Source organism: Anabrus simplex, chromosome 2 (assembly GCF_040414725.1).
Source record: "Anabrus simplex isolate iqAnaSimp1 chromosome 2, ASM4041472v1, whole genome shotgun sequence".
In the NCBI taxonomy this organism is placed as follows: Eukaryota; Metazoa; Arthropoda; class Insecta; order Orthoptera; family Tettigoniidae; genus Anabrus; species Anabrus simplex.
In genome coordinates, this window is record NC_090266.1 from 962,364,826 (window position 1) to 962,389,646 (window position 24,821).

The window sequence follows — 24,821 nt, forward strand, 5'->3', positions numbered from 1 at the left end:
TCTAGTGACCTGGCGCCAACATTCCACCTAAAACTGCCAACGGCCTTGTCTCTTTCATCCCATATTGTTGTAATGAGTTCAATAAAGGCACATGGTCTTTCAGCATATGTAGTTTCATTCATTTTCAACCACTCCCTCTGAGTGCCTAACTATTCTTTTTTTTTTCGGGCAGAGTATATGTAACAGCATGGAAGTTAGTAAGGAATTGAATTCCTTTCCTGTCTTTCCAAATCACTGCAACCAGATCTTGGCCACTGAATCGAAATTGTAATTCTCCACGTGACATTTATCTTCAGAGTCCTTAGGAAAACCAACTCTTCTCCTACTCACTGCGCTACAGTTTTATATATATGAAGCATGAGGGTCACAGAAGTAAAAGAATTATCGAAAAAAATTTGATGGCGCTTTCCCTCGAGCGCTTCAGTTAGATCTTTGACTACCCTGGAATCTAGATACTTTTCTGTCATTTCCCTCCCGCCAGCAGGGTGCAGTTCACACTGGTGATATTGCTATCGTCGTCTGGAGACTGTTCACGTGAGATGAAACGTGACCCCTGGCCCATCTGCCTGTGTCCGTCACCAGCGAACGATAGAGGAACCTGCTGTCAGATCATATCTACCCATGTGTTCACCTTCAGCACCCTGCAGCAGCCCTACGCCTACAGAAATGCACTCGCTCATCGTTCCCGAATTGTGTCCAACTGGTTCGATTAATACCAATCTGCGGATATCCGCATCCGTGCAGGGCTCTAAGTATAGGTGAGACATTCTAATGAATTTAACAGCTTTATCTCTTAAGTTATTGTAAAAGCCCCTGTAACATTCTGGCATAAATGGCAGTTGTTTGTGTACATCATCATACTTAGGAGCAGCAATTTTACGTGCATTGTCAAAGTTTTGCAGAACTATTTTATCTGGCGTGATTTGTGAATTGGAATTTCTGTATGTTTTTAGATCCACTGTGGTCCATTCAGACTCTTCATTGAATGAGTGCCTATATCTTACAGTTCCAAACTCTTCCACTTTCATCCATTTGACATCTCTCAAAGACACCTTTTGTCCTGTTGTACTTTTCTTTCTGTCAATGAGACCTAGCACATTTGACAGAACACGTACATTAAGGAAATTATCTTTCATTCGTATTACCGTAAAAGGCTTATTTTTTCACGCCTGTATCATTAATCTTGAGTATTTATCAACACTGTAAATTTTTTTCCTTCTTACTTCCTTTTCTATCATTGCAAAATACCGATCAGAATCCATGAATGTATGTCCCACCTCTGGAAATGTGTGCTGAATAGTTTCTATTTTCCCTTTCTGTATAATATATTGCCATAGACATACAACCTGAAAATTCTTATTTTGACCAACGGCTGAATCACTCCAAGCTATAATATTGTTAGATTTGTAGAGCTGTAGATGGAGCTAATATTTTCCGGGAGAGCTAGTGAGACAGAGTCTTCGAAGATTTCATCATCATCGTCACAAATTGCATTATTTTCATTATTGTTGCAGTCCTCTACCAAACTGTACATTATACCATCTGTTTCAGTGGTTTCCTTATTAGGATCATTCCTTTCTGAAACATGCATATATTATAAATTAGTATAATCTTACTTGATCCAATCCTTGGTTAAATATGTTTTGAGAGGCAAACTTCAAACACAGAGTGTATATTATATGTTCTTATCTGAGAGTGATATATTTTCAACTTCAGTAACATTGGTCCCATTTCACTAATATTGTAAGTATTCTCTACGGAAATGTTGCTGGCATTGGCACCCTCAATGTCATTTTCGCTCGAATCATTAAGAATATCTAGAGCTAATTTAACAATCCTCGTTCCACTCTGTTACTGCAAATGCCACAATAATGAGAAAAAAAACAATGAAGGCAACTATGTATATGTGTAGTAGATACCAACAAGAACAGCTAACCATGTCAAGAATGCGTTATTTCCCGAGTTAACAAGTTTTTCTGAAATCAAAACTGTTGACATCTTCTTCCATGTAACAAAATAGCACTTTCCAGATATAACACCTTCTGCAAGGCCTCTGCACATATCTGGAGAATTTTTGTAACACTATAAGAAAGAGACTGAGTTGACATATTCTTGCATAAAGAAAACTCAAATCTTTAAAAAAACGAGTTAACACCTTCTTGCACCAAGGTCTTCTATCGCTCATCAATGTATAATAACACTTGCAAAAGTTCAATGAGCTGTATTCTGTGAGACACGTACAGCACTTCTGGATTATCTTCAAATTTGTTGCCAACGATAGTCAAGAAGAACACACTATTAGGTGACACTGATCAGAAAAAAGAACACCTTGTGTCAATGAAAAATTGTCCATTCCGCTTTACGCTGTATTCATCTGTAACTTGTCTCTTAATATCGAGTTACTTGCAGTCACCGGTGTTATATCCTTCAGGGTGTTTCAACAAAAGAGCAGTTTAAATTCTCTTGATGATCATTTTTATAATAAAGAAAATTCCAGTCTGGCAGAGGGTCAACAGGATCTTGATCATAGTAAATTATTGGAAAGGTAGGAAGGGGGTCTGAGATTTCTCCTGGTAAATTGTCAAATTGTCGTAAATAAGCAATAAAAATCCGGTACATTGATGGAATCTTATGAGACTGATGTGGTGATAGGAGTGGAATCATGGTTGAGAGGGTGTGGGTAATAGAGAAGTATTTCCAGAAGGGTATACAGTCTATCGCGGAGACCGAGGAGAAAAAATGGGAGGAGGGGTGTTTATTCTGGTGAAGGAAACTTATTGCTCACATGATTGGTTTACCGATGAAATGTTACAGAAACTTGGGTGGGAAGCTTTAAGTAAGGGAGAAAACTAGACTTATAGGAGTATGTAGAGCCTATACAGGAGAGGAAGCATGGGGAGATATCCGTGAGAAGCTTCAGTTGGAAAATAATAATACCGGCAGGGCTGATCACAAGTATAAAATCAGACGGGATTTTAGCACAAATGATTGGGGTAAATTTTCATTCATTGGGAAGGGCGTGAAGGAGTGGAACAGTTTACCTGGAGAAGTGTTTGATCCTTTTTCAAAATGTGTACAGATATTCAAGAAAATAATAAACGGCAACAGAGAAAAGAAATGTTAGAGGGCATTCGACCTGTGTAGGTTATTCTAATAAAGAATTTTTGTGAATAAATTAATTCCATCCCCTTGTCTATGGAGACTGGACAGCTGAAGTAGGGGACTGCCAGTAAGGGTGAAGTATAGTGGGAACTTTTGAGTACCCTGGGACCACAACGGTAGTTGTGAAGGCCCTTCAGGAACTCTCAAAAGCAGTGGCAAAAAGGGCTCTGGTTGAGATGCAAGAGGTCGTTATGCACGTTAGGTACCAAAATGGATTTAAAAAAAGCAATGTACATTTAAATCTTATAGCAATATTGTATAGTATTTTTTGAAGTGATTCCACATACTGTATATGAGTTAATTATGTGTGTAAGTACAGAAGATATTATGAGTAGAATTTTGTAAATAATATAAATTTATTAAGGATGAGCTGTGTGTTTAATGGAAAAGAATGTTGATGTAAATTGTGTAACACTGTATTTTAGGAAAAATGTCTTTTTTTAACTTAAAATGTAATAATGTATTTTTGTGTATCATTTGCCACCTCATTTGCAAATAAAGTATTTTGATTTGATATGATTTCTGAAGATAAACATATATTACAGCAGAAATAAGAATAAAATATTAGAAAAATATTACCCGATTCTTATTTTAAAGAGCCTCCGTGGCTCAGACGGCAGCGCGTCGGCCTCTCACCGTTGGATACCGTGGTTCAAATCCCGGTCACTCCATGTGAGATTTGTGCTGGACAAAACGGAGGCGGGACAGGTTTTTCTCCGGGTACCCCGGTTTTCCCCGTCATCTTTCATTCCAGCAACACTCTCCATTATCATTTCATAGCATTTATCAGTCACTAGCAAGATACCCGTGCTTCGCTACGGTATTATACTGAAATTTATAATTGAATGTTGTTTTAGATATATAATCAGCCGAAATTCGCGATCCGAATCGTTTTCTGCGAGAATCCGCCAAAATTCGCAATCTGACTCGTTTTCTAATAGATTATGGCAAGTTTCCTCCCATTTTTCAATCTTTATTTCCAGTAATCGATTTCGTACTTCCCAGGCTAGGTCCAGGTATTCCACCCTGTCAGTTGGGTCCCTAAATCTTCGCCATTTTTTCTTATAAGCATTTTTAATATGGAACAAATCCTTCAGGAGATCCGGCGTGGTGTCGTCTTGGGTGCCTTGGCGGTACTGAACCCGCGGCCAGACTGCATTCTTAGTCATTACCCGTCCAGGACCCGTTTCCACCGCGGTCCGCACATTTGACGACGGTCCAGAACATTATTATTATTATTATTATTATTATTATAGATGTTCTGGACCCCACAGCAAGATGCAAGACCGCTACTTGGCGGTAAATTACATCTGCTGCAATTGTTATTGTTGAGAATGTGACCAGCACCAATGTCGCGTGTAGGCAAGTGTGCGGGATTTCTGGCGATACGAATGACATACTTCCGTGCATTATTGACCTTATTATAGAGGTGAACAACTGGACGGTCAATCTCATTCCTATCGTTTATTTCAAATGTGTTTAATTTTTTATTCATATGCCAGGAGAATCTACTGTAATATAAGAACGTTCTCCGAAGGAAAAGTTGGCTGTTGTGTGTGTGTGTGCTAGGGGCTTTACGTCGCGCCGACACAGATAGGTCTTATGGCGACGATGGGATAGGAAAGGCCTAGGAGTTGGAAGGAAGCGGCCGTGGCCTTAATTAAGGTGCAGCCCCAGCATTTGCCTGGTGTGAAAATGGGAAACTACGGAAAACCATTTTCAGGGCTGCCGATAGTGGGATTCGAACCTACCATCTCCCGGATGCAAGCTCACAGCCGCGCGCCTCTACGCGCACGGCCACCTCGCCCGGTAGTTGGCTGTTGAAAACGAACCCAGGAAAGATTAAAAAGATCGGTTTATGATCAGAATAAGTACATCGAAAATATACAGCCTGTTTCCAGTCATTCGACAGGGTCAGGAATGGAATGAATAAAGCCCCATCTAGCGGCGACAGTAGGAATTGTGCCGGCTGCCGAAGCACTCCTCTGGGGCAATGACCGATGAATGACAAATGAAATGAAATATTGGACAGTGTTGCTGGAATGAATGATGACAGGGAAAAGCGAAGTATCCGGAGAAAAACCTGTCCCGCCTCCGTTTTGTCCAGCACGAATGTCACATGGAGTGACCGGGATTTGAACCACGGAACCCAGCTGTGAGAGGCCGGCGCGCTGCCGCCTGAGCAACGGAGGATCCTTATAAGTACATTATGAACAGCAAAATCAGTTGGTCTCACCTCCTTTTACACCCCACCGCCGTTAAGTTTATTTACCCCCCCCCAAAAAAAAAAAAAATTAAAAGAAGGAGTGTTTCTTTATGTTTAAAGGAGATTCCAAACCCCAATGTTCACGTTTATTACCTTGAGTTTTGAGATATAAGTATCCCCAGAAAAATAATTCGCTTTTTTTAATTCCTTTCACACTTCTCCCCCCCGCCCCCCCCTTAAGTGAATTTTCCGGCAAAAAATACTCGTTTCTTTAATAGTAAAGGATCTTCTAAATAGCAATTATCACGACTCTAACTTCTTCAGTTTTTGATTTATGTGTCCTCATGAAAGGAATTCAACTCCTTTCCACTCCCGCCCCCCCAAGATGGTTTCCCCCACAAAACGCGTATTTCTTTGTTTTTAAAGGAGATCAAAATACCAATTTTCACGTCCGTAACAACTTTAGTTTTTATTAGATGTATGTATTCTCATTCAATTAAGTCAATTAATTTTAGAATTCTTTCCCCCCCCCCTTTTCATTGGATTTTTCGAGAATTAACGTTTCTTTATTTTTAAAGGAGATCCCATATACAAATTTTTAGTTCTGTAATATATTCAGTTTCTGAGATATATGTATCCTCATTAAAGGCATTCAACCCACTATTCACCCTTTTACACCCCTCCTATTGGGATTTACAGAAAACGAAAAAATACTTATTCCTTTACTTTTAAAGGAGATTCTAAATAACAATTTTTACATCTGTAAACTTTTAAAGTTTTAAGATATAGACACATTCATTTTAAAAATTCACCCCCCTTTTCACCCCCCATTATCCGGATTTTTCAAAAACGAAAATATACCTGTTTCCTTATTTTTAAAGTGGATCCCCAATACCAATTTTCAGGTCTGTAATATCTTCAGGTTCTGAAATATAAGTAGCCTCGTTAAAGGCATTCAACCTCTTTTTCACCCTTTTCCACCCTTCCTATCGGGATTTTCCGAAAACAAAAAAAAAGTGTTTCTTTATATTTAAAGGAGATTCTAAATACCATATTTTACATCTATAAACTTTAAAAGTTTTGAGATATAGATACACTCATTTTAAAAATTCACCCCCCTTTTCACCCCCATTATTTGGATTTTCCAAAAACAAAAAAATACGTGTTTCTTTATTTTTAAAAGAGATCAAAAATACCAATTTTCAGGTCTGTAATATCTTCAGTTTCTGAGATATAAGTATCCTCATTAAAGGCATTCAATCCATTTTCACCCCGTTTCACCCCTCCTATTGGGATTTTCCGAAAACAAAAAATACGTGTTTCTTCTATTTTTAATGAAGATTCTAAATACCTATTTTTACATCTGTAAACTTTAAACGTTTTGAGATATAGATGCACTGTTTTTAAAAATTCTCCCCCCTTTTCACCCTCCCATTAATTGGATTTTTCAAAAACAAAAAAATGCGTGTTTCTTTATTTTTAAAAGGGATCAAAAGTACCAATTTTCAGGTCTGTAATATCTTCATTTTCTGAGATATAAGTACCGGTATTCTGATTAAAGGCATTCAACCCCCTTTTTTTTACCGTTTTTCACCCCTCCTATTGGGATTTTCTGAAAACAAAAAAATACGTATTTCCTTATTTTTAAAGGAGATTCTAAATACCAATTTTTACTTCTGTAAACTTTCAAAGTTTTGAGATATAGATACACTCGTTTTAAAATTCCAACCCCCTTTTCACCCCCTTAGCGAAGGAATATCCAAAAATCCTTTCTTAGCGAGCACCTACATCTTAATATGAATCTATGCCCAAAATTTCATTTCTTTATGTCCAGTAGTTTTGGCTCGGCGATGATGAATCAGTCAGTCAGTCAGGACAAGCTACTTTATATATATAGATTAATATCACCTTGGGTGTGGCGACCCCATTGTAATAATAGCCTATATGGTTCATTCATTACATCCCTGACCCGGTCAAAGACTGGAAAACAGGTTGTAGGTTTTCATTTTCATTTTTCTTATTTTAAAATTCAAATTCTACTCGACGTAGTTCCTTTCTGAGTCACGTGAAGCTGAAAAGTACGCCCCAACGGACATAATATTTGAAAGGGAGACTGAAGGAAGAAAGGTCACACTTTCAGTCAAAATAAAGCATCAAAGATCTTCAACAGTTTAAAGCAAGTAAGAGAGACCAAGGTAAGGCCATAGGGCAGGCGTGTCAAGGTCATGAGCTGACTGACGGGTTTGAGTGCATGAGAAACAGCTGTTGCGAGCGCTAGCCCAGGACGTTATCAGATAGCATAAGCCTCGAAGGGTGTACATTACACGTTCAGAACTGTGCCACTCCCTTCAATACATGCATATATTATTATTCCATACAAGGACACACGTAATTAAATGAGTTCAACACGGCGTTTATATAATATGTGCGAAACAACATGCCTTGCAACCACGGTGTAGCAGGAAAATAAATAATTATTTTTTAAAGGTATAAGCAATAAAGAACCAAATAGAAGGCATGCTCAATTCTCCTATGAAAAATTATGAAGCGAAATAATGCCTGATACTATGCCGGTACGCATCTGTATCAAAACATGTTGAAAAACGTAAACAAAAGAAAATAGGCTACGATGAAAGTAACATCTCTTTAAGAACACTTGTTGACACAAAAGTACAAAAACACACTAACCAATTACTGTGTGCTTATGCCACAGCCTATGTAGCTGTATGATTTCACATGCCACGCAATCTGTACACTGTTCGGTTGGACACTCTTTGTGCAGGCAAGTCTCATAACTGATTGTAGGTGGGTGCCTGATAATTGGGATCGGAACCTACCCAAGTTCATGTTCATTTGTGAAAAAAACTGCTCTCGCCTATAAGTGCTCCCGAACATAGCTATTATTTCTCCCGCAAACTTTCGGACTTTCGGCAAAAGAGATGGGTCTAATTGTTGATCAAATTCATGAAGCACCTGTTCTTTATATTGCACTTTGAGCTTTACGTCCCACTGAAGGTTTATGATTTCTAGATGTAAGTTTTGTGGTGCATCCTCAGGCTGCACCTGAAATGGCACACCGAACAGTCGCAGCTTCTGTCCGAATACCATCAAGGTCTTTATATTTATTATGAAACTGTTCTTGAAACTCACCTAGAAGACGAACGAACTTCTCTCTGGTTCAGTATCAGAGATCCTATGCACTCAAAATTGTAGAAATCTGCTTTTCTTATTTGGTTCTTCCATAAGGTTAGTTTCAATTTAAATCCCTCTATGACAGCGTACATATCGGTTATTAGATTGTAATTCCCTTGCAGCCGTAGATTTAATTAGTATAGGAGTGTTAAAATAGGTCTACCTGCCAGAAACACCAAGTCTAAAATCAACTTTGGGTCACGAATCTGAAGAATGTTCTTGCCTTTTCAAGCAAGAAATCAGAGATATGATGCCTCAGTTCAAAACATTTACGCACGGATTTCCTTCCTGCTTAACGACCGTACTTTTGAATATTGAGGTACATCGCTGTGCTCGCTGTCGATCAAGTTCATGTAGTTTTTAAAATGGTGATGGGTTAATCCGTGAGTCCTAACATAATTCACAGTTTCTGTAACAGTGTCCATTATATGGCTTATTTTGAGCTATTTTCCACAAAGGGCCTCCTGGTGAATCAAAACCGTGAACGCCCGTAAAGGAGTAAGTGTAGTCCGACTGTAATTTTGACTTTAGTCGACCAATGAATCCCGATTTAGCACCCGTCGTAGCTGGAGCACCGTCTGTCACTATAGGTCCGAATTTATCCCAACAAAAACCCACTCTGCCGGGCTGAGTGGCTAAGACGGCTGGGGTGCTGGCCTTCTGACCCCAACTTGGCAGGTTCGATTCTGGCTAAGTCCGGCGGTATTTGAAGGTGCTGAAATACGTCAGCCTCGTGTAGGTAGATTTACTGGCACGTAAAAGAACTCCAGCGGTACAAAATTTCGGCACCTCGCCGTCTCCGAAAACGGTCAAAACGTAGTTAGCGGGACGTAAAAACAATAACATTATTATTACAAACCCATTCTTTCGGCGGACTGAAAAACAGCACCAAATACAGTGAGTGGCCAAAAGTCACGGGAAGGGGTGTCCCATTAGAAAACGTGCCGTGTATGACCCCTGAGCGTTGCGGCTAGCTGCGGCATAGCTGAGCAGTATGTCACAGTCACCAGTGTCGTGAAGATGGCAACAAGTCGCGAGTAACCGACTTTGAACGTGGGATGATCATCGGCGCACGGCGCATGGGTCATAGCATTGCGGAGATTACACGCGAATTCGGGTTTGCAAGATCGACAGTATCGAGGGTGGATCTTCAATATCGCAGAGAGAGTGTTACCACCCACGTAAACCGCCGCACGGGAAGACCACAGGTGTTTAACGAACGGGCATCACCGTCGTCTCCGCAGAACCATACTGGGCGCTGTACGGGTTACTGTTGAATGTTGGGAGTCAGGAACCCATTTCTTCCAGAACTGTAAGGAGACAACTGCACCGCATAGGCTTCACCACCCGACGACCAAGTCGTGTTCCTTTACTGACACCTCGACACAGAGCTCAACGACGTGCATGGGCCCGCGAACATCGGCGATGGACCATGGAACAGTGGCAGCGTGTGGTATGGTCCGATGAATCCCGCTTCCAGTTGTATCGAGCTGATGGGCCCGTGACATTGTGGCATATGCCCCATGAAGCTGTGGATCCTGTGTCTTATCAAGGTTGTGTTTAGGTGGGAGGTGGATCAGTTCTGGTCTGGGCGGCGTTCTCATGGTCGCAATTAGGCCCCATTGTCCGGCTGCAGGAAGCGCTGACAGGTTCAGGTTATGTGAACATTCTTCCAAACCATCTGCATCCCTTTCTGGCCCTAGAGTACCCTGATGGAGATGCCATATTTCAACACAACAATGCGCCATATCACCTCTCTGTGGTGGCACGCAGGTGGTTGGAGGAGCACTTCAGTGAAGTTATGACCATGGATTGGCCCTCCAGACCTTCCGGTCTCAATCCAATCGAGCATTTATGGGAATCTGTCGATGCTGGTGTACGCTCAACCAACTGCACAAAACCAATTGGGTAGCAGTGCAAGATGCGTGGCTCCACATCCCTCCAGAACGAATCCAACACCTTGTATATGATTTTTCACGAGAGTTTAATCCTGATGTAAACAAGGCATGTCCACGCCTTAGTCAAAGAAAGAGTTGTGATTCGCTGAGCGTGTAGTATCGACCTTCGCCCCGTCAACGTCTCGTGTTCGGACATACAGTGCTGCGCATATGACCTAAAATAGACGAGGAACAGTTTTTGAGCTGTGTGAAACTAAACGGAGGGGTTTGAAGGGACATCTCTGCTGATGATTAGGGCCTACGTTATTTATTTATTTATTTATTTATTTATTTATTTATTTATTTATTTATTTATTTATTTATTTATTTATTTATTTATTTATTTATTTATTTATTTATTTATTTATTTATTTATTTATTTCTGAATATTAAAGAAAGCTATCGCAGGCTAGAGCACAAAATTACACACGTAGGAAGGTTTATCTTAGGACAGCTGTTTGAAATGTCCGCCCGGTAGACCTAATAGAAAACCAGCTTTCGAATTGAAATGTATATCTCTTATCTTGTAGAGTTCCTATCATGATAGAGCATATAGCACGATTGGACATGTCAGACGGAACTGTTGATAATTCTGTAACATCTATCGAAAAGAAACAACTCAAAAAAGACAATACAATATCCTTCCTATCCATTAGCGCAGGTTTACGTTCTCTTTTAACAAACTGGAACCCTATGTCCTTTAAAAGTCTGTACAATGTAGTTAAACTGAAGGTGGGTAAAGTTTTATCCTTATTTACACTGTCTAATACTTTGCGTAAAGTAGGTGGTTCATTCCGAAAAAAAATTCATGAATTTTCCTTCTAATACCACTTTTGACAATATCGTCATACTTCTCGATTCTTTGAGGTCGTTTACATTCCTTTCCCGGCGTTGTTAATTTCCCTGTCTTTCTAAACTCTGTCCGCATGTTATGAACCGATCTAGCCGACACACCACACAACTCTGCACTTAGTTTCTCTACATCTTTTACGGCTAAACCTGGATTCTGTTCACTTATTTTATTAAAAACATTCACAACGCACTGCCTATGGTCAATTCTGAGCGGTTTTCCTCTTTTGTGCTTTACTACACACGATGGTCCTACCTCTTGCTCCATTTCTCTCACTATGAATACTGACACTGACAGCTGCTGCAAGATGCAACACCTTATCTCCACACTGTACAGCTTGGGACTTTCTCTCACTATGAGAAGACTTCCTGCATTACACCACGCCTTCTGCCTTCATATCTCGTTCTTTAATCACTGTTTTATTTTTAAAAAAACATATAGATATATATTTGATTACGTACCCTTTCAGACTATCCAAATGTAATAAACTAAGATAAAATTAAATTAATGCGACGTACTAATTTTCTTCGAGCTCGCATACAGTCGAGTGAGTGCGACGGTTGCTTCTCCAATCAACTACGTCTATGTCCACGTGCAAAGCCAAGGTGCTCCGCCTTTTTGTTTACATCAGGATTAAACTCTCGTGAAAAATCATATAGAGTCGATGCCTCGCCGTACTGCTGCCGTTTTGAGGGCTCGCGGAGGAGCAACTCGTTATTAGCATCGCATTCAGTGTCTTCCAATCACTTTTGGCTTTTCAGTGTATGTCTTGCCCGGTTGTAGTTGTCTTCAGATGAATTAAGTCAAAGAAATCTTCGGTTACATTGTAGTGAACTATCTACTCCACGAACAAAAATAATCAGCTGTGCAACGTCCGCAGTATTTGTACTTTCATTGACTGCAATTAAAAAAGCTGTAAAATTCTTACAGATATTCTCAAGCCGCACCCTGGTGTCTTCTGCAAGCTCACCGATTCTTGCAAATGACTGTGTTCTCTCCTGTGGTGCCCTTGTGGTCACAAGAATGATACAATTCATAGTGCCTCCGGACATTCAACTTCTTACATATATGTTTTTTACATACAAGGCACTGTGCTTCTCAGTCATGATCACGGCTTAAGGAGAGGAATAACCATTCCTCGTTGTATTTGGAAGATGTCTTCCGTTTACGACCAATGCTTCCACTCGACATGTTTTGATCATGACATGTAGACCAGAGCAGGTAACTGGGGCCTGTCATCGGTGGGCTGGCATACTTCACAGCTCTGAGCCAGCAACGTGGGGAAGCACAAGCGGACTGAAGGAAAGAGACTTGCGCTCGCGTGCACGGGCGACAGGCAGGGCTTGACACCCATGCTACAAGGTAATATAATGAACTCCTTCACCTCATAAATTAAGGGTTTTTTTCTTGTGACCAGAAGCTGTCCATTCATAATGCTCTAGAATGTTGGTAATAAACATTTAAGCAGTTTGTTACCTTTGCTATTTTACTTTATTTCAAACAAGCTCGTAGCGTATATAGGCTAGTCAGCCCATTGACCTGCAGATATTGCAGTGTCACGTAGTCAGCGTAACCTTATCCTCAGCCGTACTGGTTGCCTTCCACGACCAGGTCCGTTCCTTATTGTATCAGACAGCGCCTCAGTCTCACGAGGCTAAGTGGACCTCTTTCCTTCCCACAGTCCAAAATTAAAATATATGGGCTGGCCGGGAATTGAACCCGGTTCCTTAGGGTGAGACGCTGGGAGGCCACCCCTACACAACGGACTAAATCCCTTCAAACACAAAAAATTAGGAAGTGTCCTGAACAGGGGAAGCCTCTCAATGGTGATCACTTTGGAAGACTTCGAAAAGGCCAACCCTGAATAAGAAAAAAAATGAAATGGCTTTTAGTGCGGGAGTGTCCGAGAAGTTCGGCTTGCCAGATGCAAGTCGTTTGATTTTACTCCCGTAGGCGACCTGCGCGTCGTAATGAGGATGGAATGGTGATGGAGACGACGCATACACCCAGCCCCTATGTCAGCGAAATTAACCAATTATGGTTAAAATTCCGACCCTGCCGGGAATCGAACCAGGGACCCCTGTGACCTAAGGCCAGCACGCTAATCATTTAGCCATGAAGCCGGACCGTCAATAAGAAGAAAGTGTGTTTTTAATACATAAAATATATCGACCACTTTCTTGATAACACGATAAACAACACAGAGGCGAAACAATACAATAAGGAGAGACAGCTGCTGACTGCAAGTGTACCGGAAGCACAGCTCGCACACATTTCTTACACTATTCGTAATTATTTAAAGAGGCACCGTATCTTGAAACAAAATCACGCCTCATAATTAAAAGCGGGTGCACATCTCTTTATTAAAAGCTACGTTAATTACCACGTAGGAACTAATTACACAAGAAAGCGTTCAGTAGCGATGTTTAATAATTTCCTTAAAACTGCAACACTCAGCTACATCTTCAAAAAAACTAAGAGACCCGCAGATATAAAAGTGGAAATTCGCAAAATTTAGTTTTGAGAAAGCGGTGCCTTTACAGCTCTAAATCCATTGATAATGGAGAGAGAGCCTAATTATTTAAAAAGTCTTAGTTTGGCAATGCACTAAAAGCACACAAATATCACCAAGATCGATTTTTATGAAGCAATGAAATCGCACCAAACCCAATGACAAGCGCACAACACTTCAGGTAATTGTTCCTTAGGAGGCTTGCAAAGAACACAATTCAGATCTCCCTACACGACGATGTCAGTTGGTCAGAAACTCGTTCGTTGAGAATGGTAACTAATAACGGCAGCGAATATATCCTGTACTCCAATTATAGGCCTAAATACAGGAAGTTCTGTGTGTTTGCTAGTGGTGACATTTATATATATATATACATTTATTCATAGAGAATAAACACTTTCCCCATAAGGAGGTTCCCATGAGGACAAAGTACACTATATACATTTATGACTACACAAATTACTCCTCAGTGTGGATAATGAACCGTTGAAGGCTTTGAGGACCACAGTTTTTGTTAACGACTCTGGTAGGTTGAAACTTGTGCGGAATTCTTCGAAGAACTTTGGAACTGTTCCTCTTGCACCGATCATGAGGCCTATAACCTCGATGTTATCCAGTCCGTATTTACGTCGGTAGAAGGGGATAGATAGTTGGTTCGTAGGTGGTTTTTATCCTCGTATACTTCGCTGGGCTGATTAGCATGTGATTCAAACCAAACCGCAGGATCAATGTTATATTCATTCTTGTTATTTTTGAAGGCTATCATACCGATCCTACGGGTGTCGCCGTTCTCCGCCAATCCGTGGACCTATCCGTGCGCTTTGTAACCAGCAACTCGCAATGACTGGGCGATGGAGCTTCGTATGGCATGGTGTCTAGTAAGTTGCAGGGTTTCGCCGTAGGAACAGTATCCCAGAACATGAGAAAGGGTGTCTATCTCGTTGTGGCAATGCCGACAACGGTTATTGCCCTGGGACCTGCCTGGCACGGTTCGAACGGCTGCGACATTAGCGGTCATTTTTAGAGCTTCACGCCAGTCACTGCAAGACAGGCCATCATGGTGTATTATTCACCTGTTCGCTGAGAGGTTTTCTTTAAATATTAAAACACCTTTACCCTTTTAAGGAAGCTGACACCATTTTTGGAAATCCTGATCTCTCAGCATATTTTCTTGGAATCCAAAAGACCATATTTTGGAATTTAATAAACTAACGAGTGGTGAAATGTGCAGGTTTTGTAGGCATTTGTTACTCTCCCCAGAGAGATGCCTACTTTCCAAAATGTAAGGATTGCCATTTATTTGTATGGTAAGAAGGGCGCTAATCTGCTGCAGCACAGCTTCCCACTGTGATCGGAAAAGTCCTAGACCTTTGAACTTCCGGTGTGCGTATATCATACTGTCAGGTGTGTCGGCAGGAAGCTGGAGGATTTCTTTCAGCGTGCATTTTATCATTTTGTCGCTGTCTTCCAGAAATTTCGGTGGAATACAGTTCAGCGCAACTGTCTGAAATGGATAAATCAATGTTGGGCGTATGGAAGAATTTATGACGGTGAACTTTTAGTCTGCCTGAAGGAGAGGAGAAGATGATAGTGATTCCAATTTGAGACGTAGATCCTGCATCGTTCTGTGTGAGTCAAAGGTAATTCCGTTCCGAAAGTTCACTTCAATATATCTGATGGACTCATCTTGCGATATCGCTTTTATATCTCCACCGAAGACAGACATTACGCCATCAGTAACCTGACCTTTAGATATGTTGATAGACAATGATTTAGACATACTGATGTTCAGGCCTATTCTCTGAATTTTCTCATTTCTGTTTCAGTCAGATATTGTGTAGGAGCTTTGTCTTCACCGACAATAACAGTGTCATCGGCAAATCCCAGTGCTGTGAGAGGCTTCAGACCTTCCACAAGTGGAAAACCATATTCCCTAGCTAATGGTTCCTCTGAGAGTTCGTTCAGAATATGGTCCGTTTCGATATTATAAAGCGTAGGTGACAATGGCGAACCTTGCAAGACACCTCTCCTCAGTTTTATGATATTAGTTCTCGAGTAGTTGGCTTCAATTTGGGTCGTATTGCCCTCTTGAAGAGAGAGGATTAAGCTCGACAAGGGAGGTGTACTTCACATAAATGTAATGCTTACAAAGTTTACACATTCGTCGCACTACTAACGGTGCCGAATACTTCCACAAATAACTCAAGGAGAAGTTTTATACGTTTAATTCATAGTCGCCGTTGTGCTACTAAAATTTCAGGCTGAAACATATTTGAAATTTCAAGGTGCTATAACAGAAAACAGTTCATAAGAAGGCAAGAAATGAAATACATAAATATTCGTAAATGTTAGGAGGAATATGACAGATAAAAATGTCAGCCAATTGGAGTTTCCAGAGGAAGCCTCTCGACTAAACTTGCTCATAAACTGAAACAGCAGAAGACAGACGTGTGCTTAACGCACAACAATTTTAAACGCACTTACTGCTAACGCTATATTCTCTTTAACAAACTATCTACAACATTTGTAACCACAATTTTTCAATCTTTCGTCTGTGGTTAACAATAGTCTCTCTCTTAAGTGTGGGAGGGAAAATTTAGTGCACTTTCCATTATTCGTATGGTGCGTTTACTAAGAATTTTCATCGTTATTTCGATGCGATTTGATAGAAAAATGCAAATGCATAGGCACGATTAATGTGCAGCACTTAGTTTGGGGAACTAGGTTTCAATGAGAAGTAGAAGTTACATGTTCCAAGAATTTTTCTCTTACTGTGACTCCGTCTAAGGATATTTCACCACGCAGAAGTTCAGAAATAGTAACATTCGCTTGTTTACCGAGATTTTACATTTCAACCTCCCTTACACATAGGATAGGTAGTGTGTTACCCAATGCACTCGAAAGCATGTCAGTATGAAGCACGAAAACTACACAGTCCTAAGAACATGCTGAGATAACACCAAATTAACCAGAGATTAATTACAGTACATGTATCTATACACAAAATCGTACATACATACGAAAATATGCAGCATGGAATGAACTACAAAGCCAAAGTCGATTGGATATGAGCCATGACACTTGCGACAGTTATTCTGAGCGTGGTTTCCTACAAAAATTAAGAACTTCAAGCTAAATTAATGATGAAACAATCCCTTATTTGAATTCCCAAAGAACTTGTCCTATTGTAGATTCTATATACATCAGTAGGCACTGTACATAAATATCAAAGAACATTTGCCAGTTAGCCATTCACCCCGTTTCATATGGACGCGCACTCCCCATATTAACGATTATAATACTGTCTTAAGATCCCTATCATTCTGTAGTACGCTATCTGGAGGACACAGTGGAGGCGGGTGTCAATTCCACACAAACATCCGACAATCTTTTACTAGGCATGGCTATAATCTAGACTAATTTCTAAACACACAACACGTCAGAATACATCGAATGTTTCCTCTATTTAAAAAACCAAAATGCGCATTTACAAATAATTCTCAACACTGAAATACGAAATGAGAACACTAATTACCCACTTAGGACTAAAACTACTGACATCACAAAATCGTCCGATAAACAATCTTTTCCTATATACACAAATACGCATTTACTTCTACTGTTGTCCAAAGATCTCGATCTAATGAGGAAATATTGTTAGAGGTTTTAAATATTAGAAGAATATGCCCAGGGCTCTACAATTTTAACCAGAGTCCGACCGAAGGTTCCGGTGACATTTCCTTTCGAAATATTTCACATATACTGGTCGGTATTCGAACCACGGAAGTTAGTGGCCCAATCTCTATCGTAGGCCAAAACAACTACCGTTGAAGACACGATCTGATATTTGCATAAAACAAGAATGTAACATCTGACATACTCGTTCACGTTTCGTGCTTTAACGTACACCTTTCGACAGGCTGTAAAGCTCAGATGCTGACCTCTTGTGCTCAAGATTGCAGGGCAGATGTTTAGTACACACGAATAACATATAAAAATGATAACGATTATGATATTTTCGTCCCAGTACTTTTTTGCTGTTTCTGAGGACGCAGAGGTGATAGAATTTTGTCCTGCAGGAGTACTTTAACGTGCTGGTAAATCTACTGACATGAGGCTAGCGTATTTGAGCACCTTCACATACCATCGGTCTGAGCCGGGATGGAATCCGCCAACCTGTGCTCAGGTCAGTGTTCTGCTGCCTGAACCACTCAACCCGGCGGTTTGGTATTTAACAGAAGGAGGTGTTAAATATTATGATGTTAATCTTAATGAGAAGATCCCTGTCTCTTTCAGGACAACATTTTGGCAATATAATGTTCCGTGAAACTTACAGCAGTTTAGGAGACGTTAAACACATATCATCATCATCATCATCATCATCATCATCATCATCATCATCATCAACATCATCATCATCACTGAAAATTGTCATTTGTGGCAAAATTTGAGCCATTAAATACATTTTATTAGAACGTAATATTTCACATCAAATATTATATCAGCCAACATATCGAACACGAGGCTTTCTTTTTGCTGTGAGTTTCTACGTCTCATCGACAAAGACATGAATTACGGTGACGATGTGATAGGACAGGGCTAAGACTGGGAAGGAAGCGACCGTGACCTTAATTAAGGTACCGTCCAGCAGTTGCCTTGTGTCAAAATGCGAAACCGCGAAACCATTTTCAAGGCTGACGACATTGGGATTCGATCCTACCATCTCCCGAACGCAAGGTCACTAATACATGATTCGCTCACTACTGCGAAGCCAGCTCGCTCGGTGCAGGACATTTTTATTTCCGTCCTCTCGTAACTGAGCGCGTTAAATCACGTTCCACGATAGCAATGGGAAACTGCATCGTTCAGGTATCCCAGGTTCTAATCCAGAAAATTACAGCGCTATAATGATTTGTGTTTATCACCCGTAATCTGGGCTTTCTCCTCGACAATATCTTCAAGTCCCGAAGCACCGATCCCAACAGTAGACCGAAGTAACTACAATTACATACACTCTCAATGAACCCACTATGCCGTATCATATCGGAAAGAGTCTACCCTCTGAAGTACTTGGGGCTAGTAAAATTAAACGTCCGAAGACTCTAATATACAAGGGTAAGTCAAAATAGATTGCTCAGAAACACAGGGAAAGAGCTCATTACAACCGATATATCTGCTAGTTCATAGTCCCACCGATAGGTGATGCATAGGTACATAGGTCTGTGAAATAGGACAGGCACGGAGACTATCGTAAAATGGTGAAGGTCTTCAACAAATGCAATTTTTTTGTGCAAGCTGCTTTACGTCGCACCGACACAGATAGGCCTTATGGCGACGATGGGATAGGAAAGGGCTAGGAGTGGGGAGGAAGCGTCCGTGTCCTTAATTAAGGTGCCTGGTGTGAAAATGGGAAACCACGGAGAACATTCTTCAGGGCTGCCGACAGTGGGGTTCGAACCCACTATCTCCCGAACACTAGATACTGGCCGCACTTAAGCGACTGCAGCTATCGAGCTCGGTCCTGAACAAATGACTACGGGAGAAGGTGTGTTCCGCGGTTGACAGTATGGACCTTACCAGTATTCAGACGAGGATTGTATCTTCATATTGAAAGCTATGTATGTCCAAGTGCGGAAATGGTGCCGTAAATTTGAAAAAGATCGAACGCAATCCACCACACAGAGCGGACTTCCATCGGTTTGGGAGAATGAACGGACATCCACAGCGTTGAACAGAGGTGCTCACGCTGCCCATTTCGTCCCGCGGGCACACAGCCTTCCTTGTAAGCAGGCGGGCAGGCAATGAGCTTATCTTATTCAGCCACAAAGATGTCGTGGTTACGTCAGTGTCCGTGATGATCAATGTCAGGCGATACCAGACTTCGAAATGATGGCAGAAACTAATGAAAAAGAAAGGGCCTTGCCTAATCTTTGCAAAGCTTGCCAGTGGGAAGAAAAGATTTTCTTTTTCTTTTTTGCTTGCTATATGCTTTACGTCGCATCGACACAGACAGGTTTATGGCGACGATGGGATAGGAAAGGCCTAGGAATGGGAAGGAAGCGGCCGTGGCCTTAATTAAGGTACAGCCCCAGCATTTGCCTGGTTTGAAAATGGGAAACCACGAAAAACCATCTTCAGTGCTGCCGACAGTGGGATTTGAACCCACTATCTCCCAGATGCGAGCTCACAGCTGCCCGCCCCTAACCGTACGGCCAACTCGCCCGGTTTTTTTTTTTTTTTGCTAGCAGAAGTTTATGCAAAATGCCTACTCTAAGGACAGTCTGTTATATCGAAAACGCCACTACAAAGCGAAACATGCTCATCTGCATGATGCTGTTGTAGGGGATGTGTGAATAAAAATCGTTCAAGATATATTTTAAATACTATTTTCTGAAACTGAACGAACAGGGAAGTAAAAAAAACCACTAGAACACTGCGCAAAATCAATCATAAAACTTCTTGAATTATTTATTACGCCCTGTATCTTTGTACAGTCACATAAAAAAAAAAGAAAAACAGCGTATGGTGTAGTAAAAGTTCCTCGCAGATTCAATTTTTTTTCAGAAACATTTGAACGAATGTATACAATGTTTGCTGTGGGTATCCACAGGGTTTTTATCTACATGGAAGGTGAATTTAATAATAATACAAATTAAATCTGATAACATATTAAGTGCGAGGAACATAAAATACCATGCGCTCGTTCTCTCTGTGAATGACTTTACATTGTAACAAAAACTGTAACGTGTGAGTTTTCTTTGAATATGTAACTATAGGAAAATAAAATAATGTCTGTTAAAATCGAACGCAGTATAAATCACACACGAATATTTGAAAAAAGTTTTTCTTGCGTTTATATGATGCTGATGCTTGTTGTTTAAAGGGGCCTAACATCTAGGTCATCGGCCCCTAATGGTACGAAATGAGACGAAATGTAATGATAATTAAAAGTCCAAAATCCTCCACTGACCCGAATTCAAAACGTGATGACGAGAATGGATGGATATGAATTTAAAACAATCAGTGGATCCGACCCGCAATGCCCCACATTTCCAGAAACTAGCGTTAAACAACAGTATTACTGACCAAGGGACTGCTTCTAAAGCACAATACTGAATCGATGATGTTTGTAGTCTAAAGGGGTCCAATATCCAGGTCATCGGTCCCTCATAATGGTAGTTATCGCTAGTAAAGTAGAACCATGGTATTTGTCACGTTGCGGTACTAATCAAAAGGAGCGTAGACTCGTGGTATTCCACACATTATGGGACTACTCACAGGTAATGTAATGCGCACATGTAACACGGACCTTGTTTCTCATCTTTGCGGCGCCATTTACAGGCAACGCAAACCTATGGTGTTCCTCATTTAGATGTAGGCCTACTACTCACATGGACTCGCACTATCCCGTGGTGTTCCGCATGTAGTGGTACTAATCACAGGTACTGTAAAACCCACCCTGATTCACACACTGTCGCTAGTAATCATAAACCTATTGTGTACCGAACATAGTGGTACTACGCGCAAGTCAAAGCGACCCATGGTGTTCCCTGCGTGATGGTACTAATTACAAGTAGTCTCATGGTTCTAATTCATCATCCCTTGATCGCCCCTTTTAGTCGCCTCTTACGACAGGCAGGGGATACAGTGAGTGTATTCTTCGTCTGCGTCCCCCGCCCACAGGGGTTTGTGTGTTTGGTCCGCGAGAGCTACTTTATTTCGCTCAAGTCCACCGGCAAGCCGGTTAGGACCCCCCTATCCGCCACGTGGGAGTATCACCTCTCCCCTGCTACGCCATCGTAGTAGGTTCGTGGTCATGCGTCTATAGTGTCTTTCTTTATAATATGCTGTATTCCAAGCAACATTTTGTTGAATATGGTGCAAGGAAAGCTCAGTATGCAGTTACAATCGAACGGCACTGCTCTGCTGTATCGAATGTGGGTTTCTCTCTCTCTCTCTCTATATATATATATAAATATATATATATATATCTTAAATGTGACGTACGCTTAACACGTACGCTGCCCGCAGTTACGTCAAGCCTGCCGTGGTGTAGCCTAAACGGGCGCCCAGATGAACAACTCTGGGGTAGACGATCATCTAGTGATGATGATGATGATGCTTGTTGTTTAAAGGGGCCTAACATCGAGGTCATCGGCCCCTAATGGTGCGAAATGAGACGAGATGGAATGACAAATTACAAGTCCAAAATCCTCCACCGACCAGAATTTAAAACGTGAGGACGAAGAATGAATGGATGGATATGAATTTAAAACAATCAATGGATCCGAACCACAATGTCTCGCATTCACAGAAACTGACGTGAAACAATACTATTACCGACCAAGGGACTGCGTCTATAGCATAATACTGAATCGATGATGCTTTTAGTCTGAAAGAGTCCAAAATCCAAGTCATCGGCCCCTCAGAATGGTACTTATCGCTAGAAAAGTAGAACCATGGTACTTGTCATGTTGCGGTTACTAATCAAAAGTAGCGTAGACTCGCGGCATTCCACACATTATTTTACCGACACGTTAGAAAATCCACTTTCTGTGAAAAATTCTCGATTTACGGCTTATCTTAAAAACAGCAACAATTAGAAGGGACGTTAAGCACATAGCATTATGATTTTCTGAGGCTGTGAAAAAATGGAAGTATCTATGTTTAAATATTCCCAATTGACATGAAAAAAACTTGTAGCGTTTCGAAATGTACTCAAGAAATCTAGGCTACACGCAATTAAAAATGCACTTAATTATGACATAACGAAGTAAACTGTTGCTCACCTGACGGGCTTGAAATAAGAGCACAAATACTCGAAGCGTTCATCAGGTACAGGTACACGACGTGCCTAGAACAAAGAGATAGAAAGTTACAACACCCGCAAATCTCAATCTCATTCCATATTACATTTTAGCAGCAATAATACACATAAACAAACAATCACAATACCATCTAGAATGGATCGTTCTTGGGCTGCTTTCATTTGGCAAACGTACTCGAAATAAATACATGCAAGAGCAAAATTTTAGAGACGACAAGCATGAACATAGGAAAACGGTACTTTCTACAAGAAATGACAGAACTGAGTTAACTGGGAGTTTAATTACGTATTTCTAAAAATCTATTACTAGTAAATTTCAACCCAAAATTAACATGTCGTTACTGTGATTACTGATTAGTTTTAAAAGGTGGCATTATCGGAAAAATATTTTCCCAATGAGTTGTTGCCTGGGTCGTCAGCCTAGACTGGTTTCATGTAGCTCCCCATGACATCCTATCTTGTGCTAACCTTATCCTTAACTACTACAGCACATCACTCATATACTCTAATCAGTTTGTCATATTCATATCTCGGTCTAACCCTGCCATTTTTACCGCTTACACACCCCTCCATAACCAACTCAGTAGCCTAAGTCCTGGGTGTCTTTAAAATGTGTCCTATCATTCTTTCTCCTCTTCTCGTCAATTTTCCCCAAATTGTTCTATCACGATTTTCATTCAGTATCTCTTCTTCGGTCCGCCTCTGTGGTGTAGTGGTTAGCGTGATTAGCTGCCACCCCCGGAGGCCCGGGTTCGATTCCCGGCTCTGCCACGAAATTTGAAAAGTGGTACGAGGGCTGGAACGGGGTCCACTCAGCCTCGGGAGGTCAACTGAGTAGAGGTGGGTTCGATTCCCACCTCAGCCATCCTCGAAGTGGTTTTCCGTGGTTTCCCACTTCTCCTCCAAGTGAATGCCGGGATGGTACCTAACTTAAGGCCACGGCCGCTTCCTTCCCTCTTCCTTGCCTATCCCTTCCAATATTTCCATCCCTCCACAAGGCCCCTGTTCAACATAGCAGGTGAGGCCGCCTGGGCGAGGTACTGGTCATACTCCCCAGTTGTATCCCCCGACCAAGAGTCTGAAGCTCCAGGACACTGCCCTTGAGGCGGTAGAGGTGGGATCCCTCGCTAAGTCCGAGGGAAAAACCGAACCTGGAGGGTAAACAGATGATGATGATGATGATGATGATGATGATCTCTTCTTCGTCCATCTCGCCTTCAGCATTCTCCTGTAACACATTTCAAAAGCTTCTATTCTCCTTCTTTCTGCGCTAGTTATCGTCGATGTTTCCCTTCCGTATAACGCAACACTCCGAACGAAAATCTTCAAAAACGTCTTTCTAATTCCTATATAGATGTTCAATGTGAGCAAATTTCTTTTCTTAAGAAAGGTCTTCCTTAGGTATACTAGTCTGCATTTTACGTCCTCTTTACTTCTGCTATTCTTAGTTATTCTACTACCCAAGAAGCAATATTCATCTACTTCCTTTAAGACTTCATTTCCTAATCCAATATTTCCTGCAATACCTGACCTCGTTCGACCACATTCCTTTACTTTTGTTTTGGATGTATTTATTTTCATCTTGTACTCCTTCTCCAAGACTGGGTCTTTGACGTCTTTGTATGAGGATACTTATATCTCAAAAAATGAAAATGTTAGAGGCATGAACATTTGCATTTGGAATCTTCTTTCAACGTAAAGGAATACGTTTCCTTTGTCTTTGGAAAAACCTCTTAAAGGGGGTGAATGAATTGAAAAAAATAGTTGAATTTTTTGTATGAGGATACCTATATCTCAAAAACTAAAGTTGTTAAAGAGGTGAAAATTGATATTTGGAATATCCTTTAAAAATAAAGAAACACGCACTTTTGGGGAGGGGGGAATCAACTTAACAGGTATGAAGGGGGAGGGGTGAAAAAGGAGTTGAATTCTTTTTATGAGGATACTTATATCACAAAAACTGAAGATGGTACAGACGTGAAAATTAGTATTGGAAACCTCTTTTAAAAATAAAGAAACACGCATTTGCTTGTTTTCGGAAAATCGACTTAAGGGGTGTTGGATTGAAAATTAGTAAATAAGGAGTTGAAATATGTTTAGGAGGATACTTCCTTTTTAAAAACTGAAGCTGTTAC

The 24,821-nt window shown here is 40.9% G+C and overlaps 1 protein-coding gene across 2 annotated transcripts in view; it reads right to left on the reverse strand.

The window, feature by feature from the left end:
* The window catches only part of LOC136864578 (obg-like ATPase 1), a 481,779-nt gene that overhangs the window by 305,841 nt on the left and 151,117 nt on the right, over positions 1-24,821 (reverse strand). For both annotated transcript variants that reach the window (XM_067141760.2, XM_067141761.2), the window contains one exon: positions 22,649-22,709. In XM_067141760.2, the coding sequence (XP_066997861.1) occupies positions 22,649-22,709 (61 nt within the window). The remainder of the gene's footprint in view (positions 1-22,648; positions 22,710-24,821) is intronic.